This window comes from Cupressus sempervirens, chromosome 8 (genome assembly GCF_028749045.1).
Source record: "Cupressus sempervirens isolate cs-2001-9-10 chromosome 8, ASM2874904v1, whole genome shotgun sequence".
In the NCBI taxonomy this organism is placed as follows: Eukaryota; Viridiplantae; Streptophyta; class Pinopsida; order Cupressales; family Cupressaceae; genus Cupressus; species Cupressus sempervirens.
The window spans coordinates 308,586,673-308,606,767 of record NC_143125.1 but is presented as its reverse complement, the minus strand read 5'-3'; the positions used below and the strand labels follow the sequence as shown (position 1 = coordinate 308,606,767).

At 36.5% G+C, this 20,095-nt stretch overlaps 1 protein-coding gene across 3 annotated transcripts in view; it reads right to left on the bottom strand.

Annotated features, from left to right (window-relative positions):
* Positions 1-19,282, bottom strand: part of LOC149542630 (mitogen-activated protein kinase kinase kinase 1-like) — a 50,206-nt gene extending 30,924 nt beyond the window's left edge. For 2 of the 3 annotated variants that reach the window (XM_089797515.1, XM_089797516.1), the window contains exon 1: positions 18,001-19,227. In XM_089797515.1, the coding sequence (XP_089653641.1) occupies positions 18,001-18,794 (794 nt within the window). In that variant the 5' untranslated portion in view covers positions 18,795-19,227. Of the gene's footprint in view, positions 1-18,000 lie in introns of all 3 variants that reach the window. The other variant, XM_089797514.1, reaches the window with a different exon arrangement.
* Between the last annotated feature and the right edge of the window lie 813 nt (positions 19,283-20,095).

Sequence of the window (20,095 nt, the reverse complement as noted above, 5' to 3'; positions counted from 1 at the left end):
CATTGTGTTTCACCTTTGTTCATGCGTTTCATAGCCTTATTTGTTTTATGTTTTGATGGTTGGCATCACCGCCTATTATGTGGCACTATTGTGATGACGTGTTGAACTGTGTTCCTTACATGATCATGAGCTGCCTTTATGCTATTTATTTTCTCTCTCAAATTATCATCATTCCAATAACATCCATTTGTGAAGTCTGCAGTATCAATATCTGTCTTGCTAGGAGTTCGAACTTCGAACGCTGCTGTTTGTGAAGTCTGTAGAAGGCTTTATGAAGCTCAGTGAGTGCAATGTTCAAAGAGTTCCCCAGGCCTTCTGTCAAATCCATCTGCTTGGGAGCTCATTTCAGAGGTTGATACTCTGCTATTTCTCATTGTCTATAGACTATACTCGGTAATTGTTATGGCTCAACAGGGAAGTTGTCTTTGACAAAGTCTGGACGTCGAAGAAACCAATTAACAAGCAGGTTGCCGAAGAATAGATGTGCACCCAATTAAACATTCACATTTGCGGCTTCCATTGTAGAGCTAATATTTGATCACTCTTGTCAGGTTGTGCTTGCATGGGCATATCTTAAAACCGACGTCTCCTATTCATCTACTCTGCGAAATACGAAGAAGTAGTCATCAGTTTCAGAAAATAACATCACAACATTGTGTGTTAATGGATCCTGTTGTCCTTTCCAGCATTCACTGGGGAGGCTCTCTTGTAGGGTCTACAACAGACTTGTGGGAAAACTCGTTTGCAATGATTTGCTACCACCAAAGAAAATGACATCTTGTAGCAGACAAGACTCCTCACGTTCTTTTATTACAATTCTAGCACCATCATTGATATCAGGAATTCTTTGGGAAGAGATAAGTTCTACCCTTTCCATTAGTAGCCTACAGTATTGGTATGTGTTTTATTTATGCATGAACATTGACTGTAGGGACAGAAGACTTATTCTTTTCTGTATATATTTTTGAACATGTGTTAGTTTCAGAGGCTGAAAGAGTTCTTGTCTTTATTGACATAAGAACGTTCGTGAAACAACACACTCAATATTGTCTGATTCTGTGCTCATATCCGAGGATTATATGAGCTTCTACGAGTTGGATAAGATTTGAAAGAAAAAAGAAATTCTTTCATTAAATCCATTGCAAAAGTGATTTGCACAGATTGGAAACTGACAGCATGAATTTCAGGTTACTGTTCATTGCATATAAGTTGGGTTCATTCTTATTCAGAACAGAGAGTCAAATTGTAAGGATGCGATTTGGTATTTTTCTGCAACAAGGGTTCATTGCAAAAAATCTTGAGTCTGCATGTTCTAGTTGAAAGCTCACTTCTGTAAGGGAATTGTTGTTCATTTTCATCACTCCTCAACAAGACTATGCCAAACAGTGTAAAGAACCTGTAGTAGATGACTCACACAACTTTTGGTGTTGGTTGTTTAATAAGATTCAATCAAAATTGTTCTATCATCCAATTGATCATGATGAGTTTGTACAGGTCCAATCTACTAATTTGGAAGGTGTTAGAAGTCTAGCATGAATATCAATATTTGGCTGAGGAAAATTCAAAATGACAATCATTTGTAAAGAAGCATTACATTTCTCGTATACTGGTAAAGTTTATTGCCCTGGGGAAAAGTTCTTGAATCGGAAAATGTTTCAGGTGACCATTTGAAGTCTCCTGAAGTCATTACAGCATAATCACCTTCCTGTGGTAGCTGTCTGGGTATTTGAAGTCTAAGGAATTGTCCACAGAGTGCATTATATCAAAGTATTTACTTGGAACGTTTGGTGATGGGCTCATACAAGAGTTGCTAACTCAAATTTGTAGATCAATGGAGTTCTACGTATTTCAAGGATTAACAACAATATTGGGAACTTGTCCTTTCTTCAGGGAGCTGTTTAGGGGTGCTGTGAATAAACCAACAAGTGCTGTCATCTGTTGCTACTAAATTTGGAGAGAAATCAGAAAAGAGCAATTGGTGGATTGTGAGAGCTAAGTATTTCATACTTTGAATAATGTTAATGAATCTATTATGTCATTTATAATGAACGATATATGCTTCTTGCATTGATCTTTTCCTTCAGAATAGGTTGTTTCTATGTATTATTATTAGTATCTCTTGATTACAGGATCAAATCAAGGAGCAGAAGGATGTTGAGTAGATTCCTTGGGTTGGAAGGGTTCTATGTCAGCCCAGCTCTCTCAGGACATGATGGTAGATTTGGCAAATAGAAATGGTAACTTCAATCTGGAGGTCGGTAAGGATGAAATAGCCACAAGTCTAGCTCATTTGTGATGTATCGTCATAAAAGAGATAAATGAATCAAGGAACCTGGGAGGGGATTACGATAATAGATAGTTTCTATTATCTCTGTTTAGAATCTAATAGTTATCTATTGTAATCTTCTGTAATTATTAGAAACAATAGACAACGATTCTATTATTTATTGTAATCTTCTGTAAATAAGATTACAATAGATAACCATTAGATACTAAACAAAGATAATAGAAACTATCTATTATCGTAATACCCTCCCTTAATGGTTAATCTATACAGAGCATGAAGCTATCCAAAAGCGTCTACTCAAGGGGCTCCGCATTACTCGCTACGGGCTGCGAACCAGATTGCTTAGATAGGGCAGCTAAGCGCTTCCAACAATCAACCTTCATGTGACCAAACTTGTGGTAATAGTTGCATGGAATGTTCTTTCCAGGAGCCTTCTAAATCTAGAGTAGAGGATGTCTGCTGAGAAAATTGTTGATGGTACTTTGGAGAATGCTCCAAAACTTTGCAAATGAGCATAATGCTCCAAAACAAACCTCAAAAAGCCACGATTTTTAAGAGAAAATCGAAAGAACTGAACGCAAAACCCAACATGATTTTTAAGGTGAAAAATCAACCAAAACCCAACATGATTTTTGAGGTGAAAAATCAATCAAAACCCAATATGATTTTTCAGCTAAAAAATCAATTAAAACCTAACATGATTTTTTAGATGAAAAATCAATCAAAACCCAACATGATTTTTGAGATGAAAAATCAATCAAAACCAAACAATCAAAGCTTTTTTTTTTTGCAAAAACAATAAAACCCAACAGAGTTTTTTGAGAACAAAATTACAAACCCAACAGAAGAATCCCACACAACTTTGTGAATTACAGAATCAGAAATTTTTAAGGGAAAATCTATAGAAACCCATAAGAAATTTTTGTTTAAGGAAAAAAAATAAAACCCATCATATATTTTTTTTGGGAAAAATAATTATGAAAACCCACCAGAATTTTTAAAAGAGGCAAAAACGAAACTTTGCATGGTAAAACAGCACATGCAAGTACATGCAACCCTCAAAAAATAGAAACCCAAAAAATTTGAAGGGTGACCCAAAAGAGAACTCGAAAAATCTAGAAAGAATATGTTGTCAGTTTCTAGATCTGTTGGCTTGAAAATTGAAGCACGAAAATCAATACACCTTGAAAAAACCTACAACCCAATTGCGATCTCAAAAAAACCCACCAAAAAATTGTAAAAAAAATTTGATTCAGTACAGAAAATTAGGGTTTTGAACAAAAATGGCCCTGCTGCAAAAAAACCACAAAAAATGGAGAAAATGTGCAAAAAAAAAAAGACAGATTTGGATAGAAATGGGTTGCAAAACCAAACCAGAAGTTAGCAGATTCAAATCTCTCAGAACAAAAACCCTAGTCAATTTATAGAGAGAGTTGGAAGCAAATATGCATGTAAATAAATTTAAAAATGAAAGGCAGATAATTTCAACCAAGAAATTATAATTATTTTTAAAAAAATTTAGAATATTGGCTCTGATACCATATTATGAAGTAATTGAAAAATATTTGCTCATTATTAACAATGATCAAGAAATCAATTTATACAAGAGACCGAACGGTGTTTCCTTAAGAATCAATCGTAAAGCATAGAAACATTATATCCTAGAAATAAAAAACTAAATATTAGAAAAATTCTAATATTTACATACAATTACAAGAGATAACCATTAGATACTAAATAGAGATAATAGAAACTATCTATCATACTAAAAGGGAGGAAGATCTTAATGCATCCTATGAGGACTAAGGAGTCAAGTAGCCTAAAGTATGAAGACAAAATGCAGTCATTGGACTGATCTGATGTCTTATAAAATGGTTGCAAATTCAAATGAGTCTATTTTAGGCAACTATTGAAGGTGTTGTTACAAATCTTGTTGTCTTCTTCGTGTTGCACAGGTTGTTGAAGCGGACATGTTTCAGTTTCTTTAGTAACAGATCAAAACATTAGTGCAAAGACTGAATTAACAATTTCAGTGATTTCGAAGTTTATTTTTCTAAAGGTGTCTTCATTTCTGTCATGGTTGAAGGCTAAAGAATGAAGACTCGGACTATTTTGTGACCAATTTCTTTTAAGAGGAGGAGATGGCCCTCAAAGGTTGTTCATTTCTAGAGAACTTTGTAATCTCTAAGGGAGAAGGGATCAAGAGCAAGTTCTATGTAGAAGAGACGATGTCAGCCATGTGAGATCTGTAATGTCCCCATCTTTTTAGCATCTCAGTGGACTTCTTAGCCTTTACATTCTCCAAAGGCTAAGTGGAGAAATAAGGAGAAATTGATTAAATTAATTTCTTATAAAGTCATTAAATAAATTAAAATTAAAAAGTGACTTTATATTTAATTAATTTAATTTTCTAAAAGCACAACTAATTATTGTATTGGAAAGGTGGAAGCTTCTAGAGAGTGCATTTTCTAGAAGCACAACTAATTATTGCCTTGGAAAGGGGGAAATTTCTAGAGAGTGCAATTAAATAATATTTTATTTCCTTTTAGAAGGGTGAGGGAAAAGAATAAATAGAGGAGAATGCTTCATTGCTAGGCATCCGATTATTGTCAATTGCATTTGATATGAACTTGGGAAAAGAAACTAAGAGTTTCTGATTTTAGTTAGCCATTGGAGAGCATCAATTCTTCAATGTTGCAACTATTTGAGATGGTGAAATATCCACTGAATTTGGCATTCAGGAGAGCTTCATTCTAGAGTTCTATTTATGCTTAAAGTTAAGGAATAACTGAAGGGTTTGAATAATATTGAAATACTATCGAGTGCAGACATGAAGATTCATCTTCAGCCATTAGTAATCGTTTTTCCCTTGCTGCTACAGTACGCATGAACAATGCCACACTACAGTATTTATTCTTGATTCTGATTGCAACTTTCATCTCCATTCTTGGGCATCACTATTATCAGGTTCCTCTTGCAACTATTAGTAGTTAGCATTATAATCTTAGGCATATAATTTTGTTGTTGTAAGCGATAACTCAGAATCAGATTTGGCATTGTTGCAGTCATTATTGTAAGCCCATTTGTCTTGGCAAATTTATAGCAACATTGTACATGGGAATGAATTCAATAAAGGAGATATAAGTTGCATACCAATTGTTTGACAAAATGTCCATCTAATAGCATATATGATCAGCATAATAGTTGTATGCCAATTGTTTATCAAAATGTTAGTTGGCTATAAATATGCATTCCATATCTAGTTTCCATGTATATGAATTGAAAATACCAAAAAGAACTGCACTTCCATATTAGTTCATTGTAAGCAGTATTGTAATATCATTTGCAAACATTCTAAATTTTTTAGCATTATTCAAACTATATCAAACAATCTGAAACACAAAAAAAATCAGAAAAGAGAAAGGTAGCATACAAGTGTTTGACAATATCCGTTGAGCTAAAATCAGTCAATTTGGGCAAGGGATATTACATTGGTATTAGAGCTAAATCCTATCATCCTGAGGGTTTAGCAATCACATGCAGCCACCTGGGGTTGGCTCTCACAGATTTTACACTTGCAAGCAAGCTTTGTTTGACAAGGAACAGGATTTTGACAAGCAGCCAGACACCATGGGTGAGAAGCAAGAGCGTAGCCCACCAAGAGACAATAGGAATGAGGATCAAGAAACAAGGGAATCTTTCAAAGCAATGGTTACAGGACAAGAGCAGATGGCTCAGGCTTTGCAGTCACTCACCACCATGGTTGAGTGCATAAACCCACAAGATAGACAGAATCAAGAATAAGGGGATAACAGGAGTGCAGTGGGACCACCTAGAGCTCATAGAACTCTTTCCAGAACAGTAGACAAGCCCACACGTCCTACCTTTGTTAGAAAGGAGCCAGCAGAGGAAGATAAGGATGGGACATTTGCAGATATTCTTATGGCTACTAATGATGAATGGGAATTATTGGCACCGCAAGTACAGAAGAGAATGACTTTTGAGAGGTTTGTGAACCAAAGAAGAGAACACTATTGTGCAGTCAAACAGAATAGGAGACCTCGTGGCAAGGATAATGAATTAAAGAGGGCAACAAGGAAGCTTTCCTTGACTACATTTGATGGGAGCAGCAGAATGACAGCACAAGCTTGGATTCACAAGCTTGATACCTTCTTAGCACTAAGACCTATGATAGAAGTGGAGGCAATAAAATATGTCACGCTACATTTAGAGGGAGTTGCACATGATTGGTGGTACCATGGGATGGTTACCCTTCAGCATAACCAAGTGATTTCATATCAGGACTTCGTGAACAGGTTGGTATAAAGGTTTGATAAGAAGGCTCCAAAAGTCTATTTCAAGGAGTTGGCACAGTTCAAACAAACAGGTGGATTGAAGTATTTCATTAGTGACTTTCAAAGGTTATATGTTATGGTGCCAGATATATCAGATAGGAGATTGGTTGTTTTGTTTCACGAAAGGATTATACGAACCACTGTAGGGTTCAGTAAAAGCCTTTGATCCATTCAATTTGCAAGAAGCGATTAAGAAAGCTAGAAGTATGGAACAAGCAGCGTCTGTAAATAAATTTCAGTCAAAGGGTGCATCATTTAGCGAAGACAAACCATTCTTCAAGAAACCTGAGAGGAATGGAACAAAGGCTAGAAATAAAGATAAATCATTTGCTCCTTTGAATATAGAGACATTGAATGTTTTACGGAAAAAAAAAACTCTGTTTTTATTGTAAAGGACCTTATGACCTGAACCATAATTGTCCTTTGAGGCCAAAGGGGAAAGCAAACAGAGTTATGTGAGCTTATTATGAGGATTCTTATTCTGAAAATTCAGACCAGCAATCTGAAAATGAGGATTCAATTGAAAAAAAGTAAGGCACGGATGATATAGGTGATGAGAAGACTGAAGGTAGACTTAAGGAGGCTCGTTTCACTAGTGTACAACAAGAAGGATCATTCAGAATGAGAGGGGTATGCACTGGTCAGCGAGTTATTACTTTGCTTGATATAGGTGCTACTCAAAATTTTATTGATTCTAGATTGGTTGAGAGGCATGGGATACAAACAGAGCAATTTGAGGGTTTAAGAGTGAGGGTAGTTGATGGCTACATCCTCAAATGTGATAGGAAAATTATAGGTCTACCCTTAAAGATCAACAATTTTGATTTCAAAGCAAATTTTTATGTTGTTAACATGGGTGATACAGATTTGGTCTTGGGTATGACTTGGTTACATCACATAGGGGAGTTCACTCTCAATTTGAGAAATATGGAGATGAAGTTTCAGTCTGAGGGGAAGACCCGTATTCTTAAGGCCATTCATGACAGTGCGTTTAGGATGATGTCTTGTAGACGCATGGAGAGCTTGTTGAGACATGACCAGGTTGAGTGGGCAGCCCATGGCACTTTAATGCCATCACAGGAGCAGCAAAAATCAGAATATCACCCAGACATACAGGCACTAAGAATCAAACACTACAAGGTTTTCAGTGAAATACCACTAGATAGAGGTATTGAGCATATTATTGAGTTAGAGGAAGGTACTAAACCCATCATGATCACGCCCTACAGGCATCCAAAGAGATTGAAGGATGAGATCGAGAAAACCATCAAAGAACTACTTGCTATGGGGCTCATTAAACCAAGTAAGTCACCTTTCGCTTTTTTTGTGGTTTTGGTGAAGAAGAAGGATGGAACTCTTAGGATGTACATAGATTACAGGGTCCTAAACAAGAAAACTATAAAAATAGGTACCCCATCCCACGGATTGATGAGTTATTAGATGAGCTACATGAAGCATGTTTCTTCTCCAAAATTGATTTGAGATTAGACTGTCATCAAATCCGAGTCAAAGAGCAGGATATAGAGAAGACAGTATTTAGATGTCATTGTGGCCATTTTGAGTTTATAGTTATGCCATTTAGGCTAACTCATGCTCCAGCTACTTTTTAGACCACAATGAACAGGGTTTTTTAGCATCAGTTGGAAAATTTGTGTTAGTCTTCTTTGATGACATCCTAGTGTATAGTAGAACATGAGATGAACATCTGCAACACTTAAACACTGTGTTGAGCATTCTGAGCAAGGAGTCCTTGTATGCAAAGGAGTCCAAATGTGATTTGGGATTATCAGAGTTATTATATCTGGGTCACATTATCAGTCCTCAAGGAGTACACATGGATCCTAGAAAGATCCGTGCTATTATTGAGTGGCCTACTCTAGTGAACCTGACACGATTGAGAGGATTTTTGGGGTTGTGTGGGTTCTCCAGGAGGTTTGTTAGTGGATATTCCAGGCATGCAGCACCCTTGACGAACCTGGTGAGAAAGAGGGCTTTTTTATGGACTCTTGAGGCACCAGAGTGTTTTGATAAATTCAAGTAGTTGATGACTTTTTGTCCAGTGCTAGCATTACCAAATTTTAGCAAACCTTTTGAGTTGCATTGTGATGCATCTGGCGAAGGTGTTGGAGCAGTGCTTATGCGAGACAAGCACTCGATTGCTTATGAGAGTAGGAAGCTTAGGGGGCCTGAGAGGAGCTTCAGCATTTATGATAAGGAAAAGTTCGCCATAATGCATGCTTTGGCCAAATTCAAGCAATATTGAGTGGGTAGCAAATTCAGCATAAAAACCAACCACAATAGCTTGAAACATTTCCTAGGGCAACGAGATCTTAATAACAGGCAACAGAAATGGGTAAGTAAATTATAGGCATGTGATTTTGATATTACCTATTTCAAGGGGACACAGAATGTAGTAGCAGATGCCTTGTCACGAAGACCCCACTTGAGCTTGATGACCAATATATCAAAGGATTGGAGACATTTGATCCTTGCAGAGTATGCAAAGAATACATGGGCGTTGGGATTCATAGATGGATTGATCCAGAATAGTGATTTCACCCTTGTGAACAAGATCATCATTTACAAAGAGTGCATTTATTTGGTGCCAAAGTCAAAGGTGAAAAGAATGATGTTAAGAGTTTATCATAACTCACCTATGGCAAAACATCCAGATTTTAACAAAACCTATTGGTAGATTTGTGAGCATTTTTCTTGGAAAGGGCTCAAAGATGAGGTGTTGCAATATGTTAGAGAGTGTCCTACTTGCCAGCAGAATAAACAGGGGCACTCTTATCTAGCCGGCTTACTTAAGCCACTTCCGATTCTACAAGAAGTGGGAGTGTTTATCCATGGACTTCATCATAGCACTGTCAAGAGCCCAAGGTAGAGACTGTATATATATGTTGTTGTTGATCAGCTTACAAAGTTTGCCCACTTCTTCCCAATCAACACTACATACACTGCTACACAAGTGGCAGATTTATTGTTCAAATAGGTATTTAGGTTGCATGGTTTACCTCAGAGCATTGTCAGTGACAGGGATAGCAAGTTTATGAGTCACTTTTGGCAGGAGTTGTTCAGATTGTGCAGGACAGAGCTCACTCCAAGCACTAGCTACCACCCCCAGACAGATAGTTAGACAGAGATAGCGAACAAATGGGTGGAGGGATACCTCAAAAATTACATAGCAGGGCAACAAAAGGCCTAGATTAAGTGGATATATCTATGTGAATATTGTTATAATCCCACTTATCACATGTCTATCCATATATCACTATTCATGGCATTATATGGATATGAGGCACCCAAAATCATGGATTTGTTGCTATCAGATAGTAGAGTGCCCAGTGTTGGAGGCTTATTACAAGAGAGGCAGGACATTGTGAAGGCTCTTAAGGATAATATCACTAAGGCATAGAATCAACAGAAGCAGTATGCTGATCAGAAGAGGACTGAGCAGACTTTTGAGGTAGGTGATATGGTATATTTGATGTTGAAGCCTTACCGCCAGTCCACTCTCAAGAAGAGTGGTGCCGAAAAACTTAAGCCACATTATTATGGGCCTTTTAGGGTGATCAAGAGAGTTGGAGAGGCAGGAGAGGCGGCTTACGAGTTGGATTTGCCAACATAGAGCAAAGTCCATAATATTTTTCATGTGTCACATCTCAAAAAGGCATTAGGACACCGGATTGTTCCTTCTACAGTGCTTCCACCCTTGAACGATGAGGGAAAATTGGTTTTAGTACTAGAGGCTATCATTGAGTTCAGGGAGAGGAATTTGAGAGGACGTACTATCAAGGAGTACTTGGTGAAGTGGAAGGACCTGCCAGTAGCGAATGCCACTTGGGAGAGTGAAGAAATTTTGCAGCATCCAGAGTTGAGATTGCTTAGGGACAAGCAATTTCAAGAGGGACGGATTGTAATGTCCCCATCTTTTAAGCATCTCAGTAAAGTTCTTAGCCTTTACATTCTCCAAAAACTAAGTGGAGAAACAAGAAGAAATTGATTAAATTAATTTCTTATAAAGTCATTAAATAAATTAAAATTAAAAAGTGACTTTATATTAAATTAATTTAATTTTCTAGAATCACAACTAATTATTGTATTGGAGTGGAGGAAGCTTCTAGAGAGTGTATTTTCTAGAAATACAACTAATTATTGCCTTGGAAGAGGGAAGCTTCTAGAGAGTGCAATTAAATAATATTTTATTTCCTTCTAGAAGGGTGAGGGAAAAGAATAAATAGAGGCGAAAGCTTCATTGCTAGGCATCCCATTATTGTCAATTGCATTTGATATGAACTTGGGAGAAGAAACTAAGGGTTTCTGATTTCAGTGAGCCATTAGAGAGCATCAATTCTTCAATGTTACAACCATATGAGGTGGTGAAATATCCACTGAATTTGGCATTTAGGAGAGCTTCATTCTAGAGTTCAATTTGTGCTTAAAGTTAAGGAATAACCAAAAGGTCTGAAGAATATTGAAGGACTATCGAGTGCAGACCTAAAGATTCATCTTCAGCCATTAGTAATCGTTTTTTCCTTGCTGTTTTGGAGCCCCTGCATGCAGGCGCCCCCCCTTTCTAATAGTAGGGCCCTGGCGTCTCCTCCTCCCACCCACCCCTCAAATAGCTCGATTGTGGGGGCCCCCTTCTTTCATATTTCCGTTCCTCGGTCCCATTAATTAGAATAGTAGGCCTTCGTTCCTTTACTATCCTCTCCGGGCCTTAACTCCCCTTCCGTACTACATTACGCATGAACAGTGTCGTGCTACAGTATTTATGCTTGATTCTGATTGCAACTTTCATCTCCATTCTTGGGCATCAATATTATCAGGTTCCTCTTGCAACTATTAGTCATTAGCATTATAATCTTAGGCATATTATTTTGCTGTTGTAAGTGATAACTTAGAATCAGATTTGACATTGTTGTAGTCATTATTGTAAGCGACAAAGATCTTTATCTCTGTTCTTATGAAATGGAAATATGTTTGTTATGACCGTTATGGTCATCTTTAGCTGAAAGAGACATTTGTCGTATTATTTACATTAATATCATATAAAAAAGACATGTGTCTTGCATCATGCGAAGAGGCATGAGCATGAAAATATTAAGTGTTGAATATTTGGAAATATAATGGGTCTTGTATTTGGAATGTGTGTAAGACAGAGTCTTAATTCAATCTATTTATATGATTGATTAGTGTATTGTAATGCAATCAAATGAAAGCTTTGTACTCAAACATTTTCATTATCAATAAAACTGATATTTTGCTAGTGTGGCTGGGTTTTTCCCTTCAAGTAGAACAGCTTTCCCAAGATAAATGTATTAAGTCTTTTGTATATCGCCATGCTCTTTTATTGATGTCTATCTCTATTTCTGGGCTAAAAACTTAACACTAAGAAGATAATTACTTTGCTACATTCCATCTTGTTGTCCCTTGGTTTTTCTTGTTAAAAGTTTGTGGCTGCGATAGAGATCTTTATCTCTCAAAACTTGGACATTATTATCATTATTGTCATCTTCAGCTGAAAAGGGCACTTAAGTTTAATTTGTAATATTTAATTATAATATTAATGACATGTGTCATTCACATGCATTGAGGCATGAATATTCGAAGAGTTATAATTAATTATAGGAGTTATAAGAATCTCAAGAGACCTTCGATTATAATGTGAAGAGTTTTTCCAATTGTTATATATTCGCATCAAGCAAAGGATATTGTACAGTTGAACTTTTATTATCAATAAAGATATATTTTGTTGTGTGGTTGGGTTTTTTCTTTCATTCTCGAAGGGTTTTCCCAGGATATTTCTGGTGTTCTTTGTTTCAGGTTTTCTCTTTCTTATTGTTGGTTATTATCTTTGATTTCCAGACTATAGATTTAACATGGTATCAGAGCCGAAGTTTTGATAATAGTATTTTAGCTCTCCAATTCAAGTTGCTATAGGAGCTTATTTTTATTTTTTTGCCTTCACCGTTGGGTGAGGTTCTTGGCTTCTTGCTATCATGTCCATTTGATGATTCAGGTGACATGGGACAGGAGATTTATTTCTATCATGCAATCTATCCTTAACATGGTATCTTTAACTTAGTTTTTTAAATGATTTGGAGAGATTTACCTGTCATATGTATAATGAGATTTTTTTTTTGAGTAATCGTATATCTAAGATTCTCCAGTATTAAGTTTTGTTTGGCTTTCTTGCTCGTATCTAGTACAAGACGGGAACTACCATGGTCGGATAGCAATGTTCAACCTTCAGATAATACCAACAGAGTGGTAGGGTACTGTCTTCAGTATGTTTTTTAATTGTTGGGTTGATTTTGATCGATCAGTATTTTCTCTGCCTCGCCTTTGTTATTGGGTTTTCTTGTCGACGTCTCACCTTCTCCACCGTGACGCCATGATGTCATGACATTGAACATTTCTTCCTTTTTGTTTGGCATCTTATGTCAAATTTTTGTGGTATGGTGTCAGTTTCATTTCTTTATGCTCTCCATTCATCAGTTAAATGCTCTACTGGCACCGTTTCTCTTCATCGCGGCTTGTTTCAATTCCTTATGTGTATTTGTTTTCTCATGCAACAAGTATTAGTGTTTTTGAATTTGTAGAGGGTGAGGCTTATCATTCGGTTCCATGGTAACCATCGGGCCTATCATGAGCATCTAAAGAAAATCGAAAGACTGCTTTTGGAATTAGCTCCAATTTGAGATGGGCGAAGTCACATCAAAGGTCCTGACTTGGACGATCAACCATCACCTCTTGATCTCATTCACCAACTTGAGAAGTCTCCTCTCTTCACAACGTGTGACTAAGTGTTTTATGGTGATATCATGGGAGACAATTTTGAATCCACGCAAATCCTTATCTAAGACTGTCTCGCGACTTATCTCGATGATCAATCGATTTAAGTTAATAATGATTAATGGAGGAGAGGATCTCGTAGCGGTGTGGATAATATCTACCTGCGGCAATGTCTTGCTTCTTTGCTAAGATGCAGAGTATCACATCATAAGAAGACTAAGAAAAGAAGATTGTTCGCATCGAGAAGTATCGACGTGGTATGCATTGAAAGTAACGTGCTTATTCTTCTCCATAATGTCATCGTAAAACTTATTGCATCCTCACTTTGTGCATGTTGTCTAAAAGAAAATGGATACTTAATGTCTCTCATCAAAGTCTATTCTTATTATTAAATAATAAAGTGCATAAGATAATCTCCACACCTGTGAGAGAGACAAGAATGCAAGAATATCATATATGGGTTACAGACATGAATATTTTTCTTATGGGGGAATTTTGTTTTGAGATAGTAAAAGTTTTGCATCCCAGTACACATAGCTCTCAATTCGGGAGGTAACCTAACAATGTTGGGAATTCTTTGTTGCTTTCTGAAGGATGTCAAACTTCTCTTTTGCGTCCTGTTGTTTCTTGTGTATTGCATTCCCTTAGATTACCGCTGGAAGCACGTGGAAGTACAATTTTATTGTTAAAATGTTAAGGCATTCTTTATTAGTTTAAACATCTTAAGGCAGGCAATCATGTCAAATGTGTTGAAAACATTTAATATGCTTGATTCGATCAAACATTGTTGGGACCCTATGAAGATATATTGAGGAAATGTTAATCCCATAGATGCTAGAAGTTGTTCAATAAGGAAAAGCGTTGATGATGGATTGTCACTAAAGGGCATGTATGGTGAGATTATGCTTTGATTTTTTTATATGAAGGAGAATCCATGTGAAAGAGATAAGTATTCTATAGTGTTTATTTCAAAATCTTATCTCTATATTTTTATTTTTATTTTGATAGATTGATTTAATCTCTATTGGTTGCAAGATGCAACAAGAATCATGAGATGGAGATATTGTTATAAATATATTATTGCATTCAGATACAAAGCTCCAAGAGAGCTTGTGCTTCAGAAGGAGGCTTCATAGTTGAGAGGGAGTGTTTATAGAATCCCCTTCACTCTCATATATGCTTGTGATGCTTATGGTATTTGTAAAATTTGGGACTTAAATGAAACTAAGGCTTGTTTTATGCATATTTCTATTCTTGTGTGAATAAATGAGATTGTAAGATCAGCTATGATAACTCTTTCACTAAACGATAGTGAACATCATGTTGAGAGAGTCCATGATGTCATCACGTTGGGAGATTCTGTGATGGGAGTTGGATGTCATGTTGAAAGATTTCATGACAGTTCACGTTGAGAGAGTCCATGAACAAAGGCTTAGCTATGAGTCTTGCAAATCTTTTCATGTTGAGTAATTCCAAGACAATGATTCATTGTTACAGATTTTCATGTTGAGTGATTCCATGAATATGACTGATTGTTACAAGTTTTCATGTTGAGTGATTCCATGAATATGATTCATTGTTATAGGTGTCCACATTGAGTAACTCCATGAATTATGTTTTGAATTTGTATGATCAGAATTTATCATTGACATTTTTGGTTGCAGCTTTATGTGACTATTCAACTAAAGATCTCTCTCTTGCTAAGAGGGAGTGTTAAAGTTTGTAGCTGCAATAGAGATCTTTATCTCTTCAAAACTTGGACGTTATTACCGTTATTGTCATCTTTAGCTGAAAAGGACACTTAAGTTTAATTTGTAATGTTAAATGTTAATGACATGTGTCATTCACATACATTGAGGCATGAATATTCGAAGAGTTATAATTAATTATAGGAGTTATGAGAATCTCAAGAGACCTTCGGTTATAATGTGAAGAGTTTCTCCTATTGTTATACATTCGCATCAAGCAAAGGATATTGTACACTTGAACTTTTATTATCAATAAAGATATATTTTGTTGTGTAGCTGGGTTTTTCCCTTTATTCTCGAAGGGTTTTCCCAGGATATTTCTGGTGTTCTTTGTTTCAGTTTTTCTCTTTCTTATTGCTGGTTATTATCTTTGATCACTGGGCTATATACTTAACATTTCTCTCCATTACATATTCATTCTCCAAATTCTACATCTTAGTTTCCGTTGCCTTTTTCTGCTATCTGTGAATACTCCTTGTCATTTTTATATTTTAAATTTATAAGAAATTTATGCTGGGATTTGTTTAGGAAATTTCTAGCTATCACAAGTTATGTCATTCTGTTTTTGTAAACACATCAGGCTTAGATTCTGAGCTGGGAATTTTATTAGGTAGTTAAATTTTATTACAGGAAATGTAAAGTTTTATAACATTATCAGATTTCCACAATCCATTTGTAAATAACTGGTCTTCTGGATTTGATTGTGTGTGCTTTTTTTACCATCAACGTTTCGGATCATACTACATGATCCATCATCAGGATGAGAAAGTGCAGGAGTAGAGATATTCAACCCGAACACAATCAAAGTTTTATAAGTTATTGGATTTTTTGCCAATTCAACCCCATTATGTTTTAAAGGGAGATAATGGAAAAGCAAGAAAGGATGGACCATTAGTTTGTGGTCTGTGCAACTAACTTTTTATCCTTGCAGTTGCAATACAGAGGCCAATGTAGATGGCCTATCACAAAGTAACGAATACATTTATACCAGAAAACTATAGCAGTTTATGTAATTGCATGGATGATATGCAAATATTATGGACTGTGAGCAATATTTCTGCATTACCAGTGTAGTGTCATCTACATTTGCTATTGAGAATTTCTGAGACTGGCAAATGTTCCTTATTTCCTATTGATGTGCAATTTCTGGTTGACAATATTTGAAGAGTATGAGGCATTTAGTACAGAAGCCCAATACCTCTTTGACACAGGAGATTTCCAAGAATCTAGGAAACTGGAAAAGCAACACCAGACCACAATCAATACTGCATAAAGTTTACACAATATGACAACGGAACTAATACATGAATTCCTCAGTATGATCAGTGAGATTATTTGTAGTAAAATATATGAAAAAGAATCCAAGCGATAGAATTCGCAACGCAACATCGCTTTTGTTGTATATCAAGTCACAGGGGTATAGTTTACCTAAGAAGGATGCATCTTTTTTCAGAATCAGGCTTCTATGGGTTCAAACTCTATCCTTCAAACTACTACTATTATTTCTTCATATACTCTAAAGCTGCAATAGATTAAACTCAACACAGGAGAATCCTTTGGTGGGAACTGCAGGCCCCAGGTTTAATGGACAGGCAAGTCCATAAAAAATCCTGAATGAAGCTATAGGATAAAAAGGAATACGGACCAAAAAGGATTTTGCAGCCATATTATTTGCAGGAAACTATCAGTGGAAATTAAAGAGGGTGGGGGAGGAAGAGATTTATTCCCTGTAATTCTATGTGTTTTTTTCTGATAATTTCTATTAATTAAAAATCAAGTCATTAACTACATGTAACTAGTTCTTAAGCAAAGTTTTCAAAATCTCTCTCTGTGATACAGTTTTTTGTTGTACAGGCAATCCCATCTTACCTAGAAACTGGAAAAAACAAAAAATGGCTTTTCACGTGAAAACTTACAGCCCAATTTTATTGGCAAATATTTCAAGCCACCTTTAGGGTAGAAAGGGTGCTGAAGATATGCCACATCCTCCAGAAAAAAATTAGGAAGGTTTCAGCCAAAACGTAGTCCCTTGTTGCCTGCCTTAAAAAACATTCTAAATTTATCTCTAACACAGTTAACAAAAATTTCAGTCATTAGTGCTCCCAGGACCATTTTCTAATCTAATTTTGCCAAACAAATATTCTGATACTCTTCAGTTGTTTAAGAAAATTACTTACTGTTTCCTCTAACTGATCATCCATTAGCAGAATTGATGAGGTGTGGGGAGTAGCGTCACCTCCATCAACATCCTTACTTATTTCGTTCACTAGAGAGGGTAGTTGTACCACAACACCTTGCCATTCTGCAACTTTACCTTCCTCACTTATACACACAGTTCCACTCACATGTGATAGCCTGTTCCATTGATAATGGTGTGGCTAATCTAGCATTTCAAGTTTTAGGCAAAGCATAGATAGATAAATATATTGAATAGTTTTTTATAAGGTCCACAAGACCTAACAGTTAATGGGATTCCGAATAAAAATAATGAGTAATATGCTGCCGGGGGAAAAAAAAAAGGGAAAATAGGTTTGTGCGGTCAAGCCCTAGTTTATATTTCTGCTATTTTCCTACTTGTGAAGATTCATTCTCCTGTTGTGGACTTCAATCAGAAGTTCCCCGCTTTTTAAAGACTGAGAATTTCACAGAATAATCCTTCCACCCTGTAGGAGGTTTTCCTGTTTTGCAATTCAAGTTGAGTGCAGATCCTGTGAAGGAAGTTTTCCAATTTACGCAAATGAAGTTGAGAATAGAAACTTTGGAAAAGTTTTTGACAAATGATGCTGCCCTAGTTAGTAGTACTACTTACTCGCTAATACCCTCGTAGACGGTGCCAAAGGACCCGCTTCCAAGCTTATGACCCTTTATCCACGACTGGAATTGAACCTTGAACCTCGCCCCTTCCGAAACCACACACAACGTCTCCTCTCCACTAGAAGAGCTCCCCACCTCAGCCTCTCCAGTGCTGACTTCGGCCTCTCCTCTGTCATCCTCAACATCGCCTTCCTCCTCCGCCGCCGTCTCAACAGGAAGTTGTGCTTCCTCCTCCGGACCGAACGACTTCAAAATGTCCCAAGTTGAAGCAGTCTTGTTCTGAGACCCAGCCCCCCAAGCCCTAGAAGGCGGCGGTGCCAAGGCTTGAGCCGAAACCGAGGGAACCCAGTCGTTATCCGACCTACTTCTTCGACCATAAAAGGTATTTGTATCTGAAACAGCAGGAGCCTGGGAGCGAGAAATCGAGACCGACGAAGGCTTCTCCTGGGGTACAGATAGCGAGGATTTACGTTCAGTTTTAGGTCTTGGCTTGGCCTTTCTGGCTCGAAACTCCTCGATGGTTATTGACAGGTCATCTGGACCAGAAAGCCCTAAACTCCTGCAAATCTGTTCAATTTTCTGGAGACCGTCTTCTCCTTGAACTCTGAAGGAATCAAGGCTGATGCTAGATGGGTGTAGATCGCCACCCAATCTCTGGTCCCTACTCCAGTGCGCAGGGGACTGCGGTGCCGACTGAGGAGCCGACGATGATGCATCGTAGTCTGAGTATTTTAACGCATTTCTCCTCTCCAACTTCGCCCTCTGCCGGTTCGACGCAGGAAAATCCATCGAATTCTACGAGATGCTACCGAAAACGTTAAGCCTAAAACAACAATAGATAGTTCCAATTGCCATGGCGACTTGTCGTGACGCAGCAGATTAAGCAGATTAATCAACGGGGATGACGTCAATCATTTTAAAGAAAATGAATTCTGGTCAACCCCATCTATTCCCCTAATCCCCTCCCCTGTGATTCCACACATTTCCAAGAAACTTTAAATTTTGACACTCGGGTTCTGTCCTTTGCCTTCCACAGAGCCAGCTATTCCATCACTACCTCAAACGCTGCGGATCGCCCAATTGTGTTGATGAGCTCAACACTCGTTCTCTTTGGAAGTTTCTGCGAGCAACAGTCACAATCTCGGTTGAAATTCCATGGTCGTATGAACGCATTTACAATTCTGAGATTTGAAACAAAATGTCAAAATCGATCTGGCTGTCAAACAAGGAGGCAAAGTCTAGATCCTCCCGATAGGGTGGTAAATCTAATTTTAGCAGAAGTATGGGATGGTAGATATTATTTTAGTAGAAGTACATATTGGAATGGTTTTATGTTGATAATTTGTTAGTCTTTTTTACAATGCATTTCATTTAATACACTCTTTAATATATTGTATATTTTCTACTGTATTGTCATGTATAACTATTATATATTTGATTGTTTATGTGAAAAATTATGAAGATAAGATAGAAATGCTATAATAGCTACTGTTGTGGTCTGATAACATTGGCATTATTTTTCTTTCACAAAATAACTATAAATAATTATATGTACTTTGGACTAGTATAAGAATGCATATGTATTCTAATTATTTTGCATTCTATTATTATTATTACAATGTACATATCATTATCCAATACAAATTGTTGGAGTGACGGAAGGTGGAGTATAATTATTCTTCTTTTGCCTGTAATAGTAGGGAAAGAATTGAGTTAGATATGTATGTGTGATATATTAAATACTATTAAATTTATTTTTTTTCAATTGATTGCTCTATTAAATTATGTGGTGTATATTTTGTCCTTGTTGATTGGTGGAACCCTGTTTAACATTGATTATTGCATTTAGAATTCACTTCTAAATAAAATTTTAATCTATGATAAAAATATTTTAATTAGTTAAAATATTTTATTTTCTTAGTGCATGTGTAAAAATAAATAAATAAATCTAATCTTCTTTATTATTCTACTTGAACATGTATTTTGTTCACTTTATTTTCATTTCTAAATAAAACATTTTAGTAATAAAAATTCATTTTCGTCATCTCACATTTACATAATCTCATATTGCACTTTATTTATTACAAAAT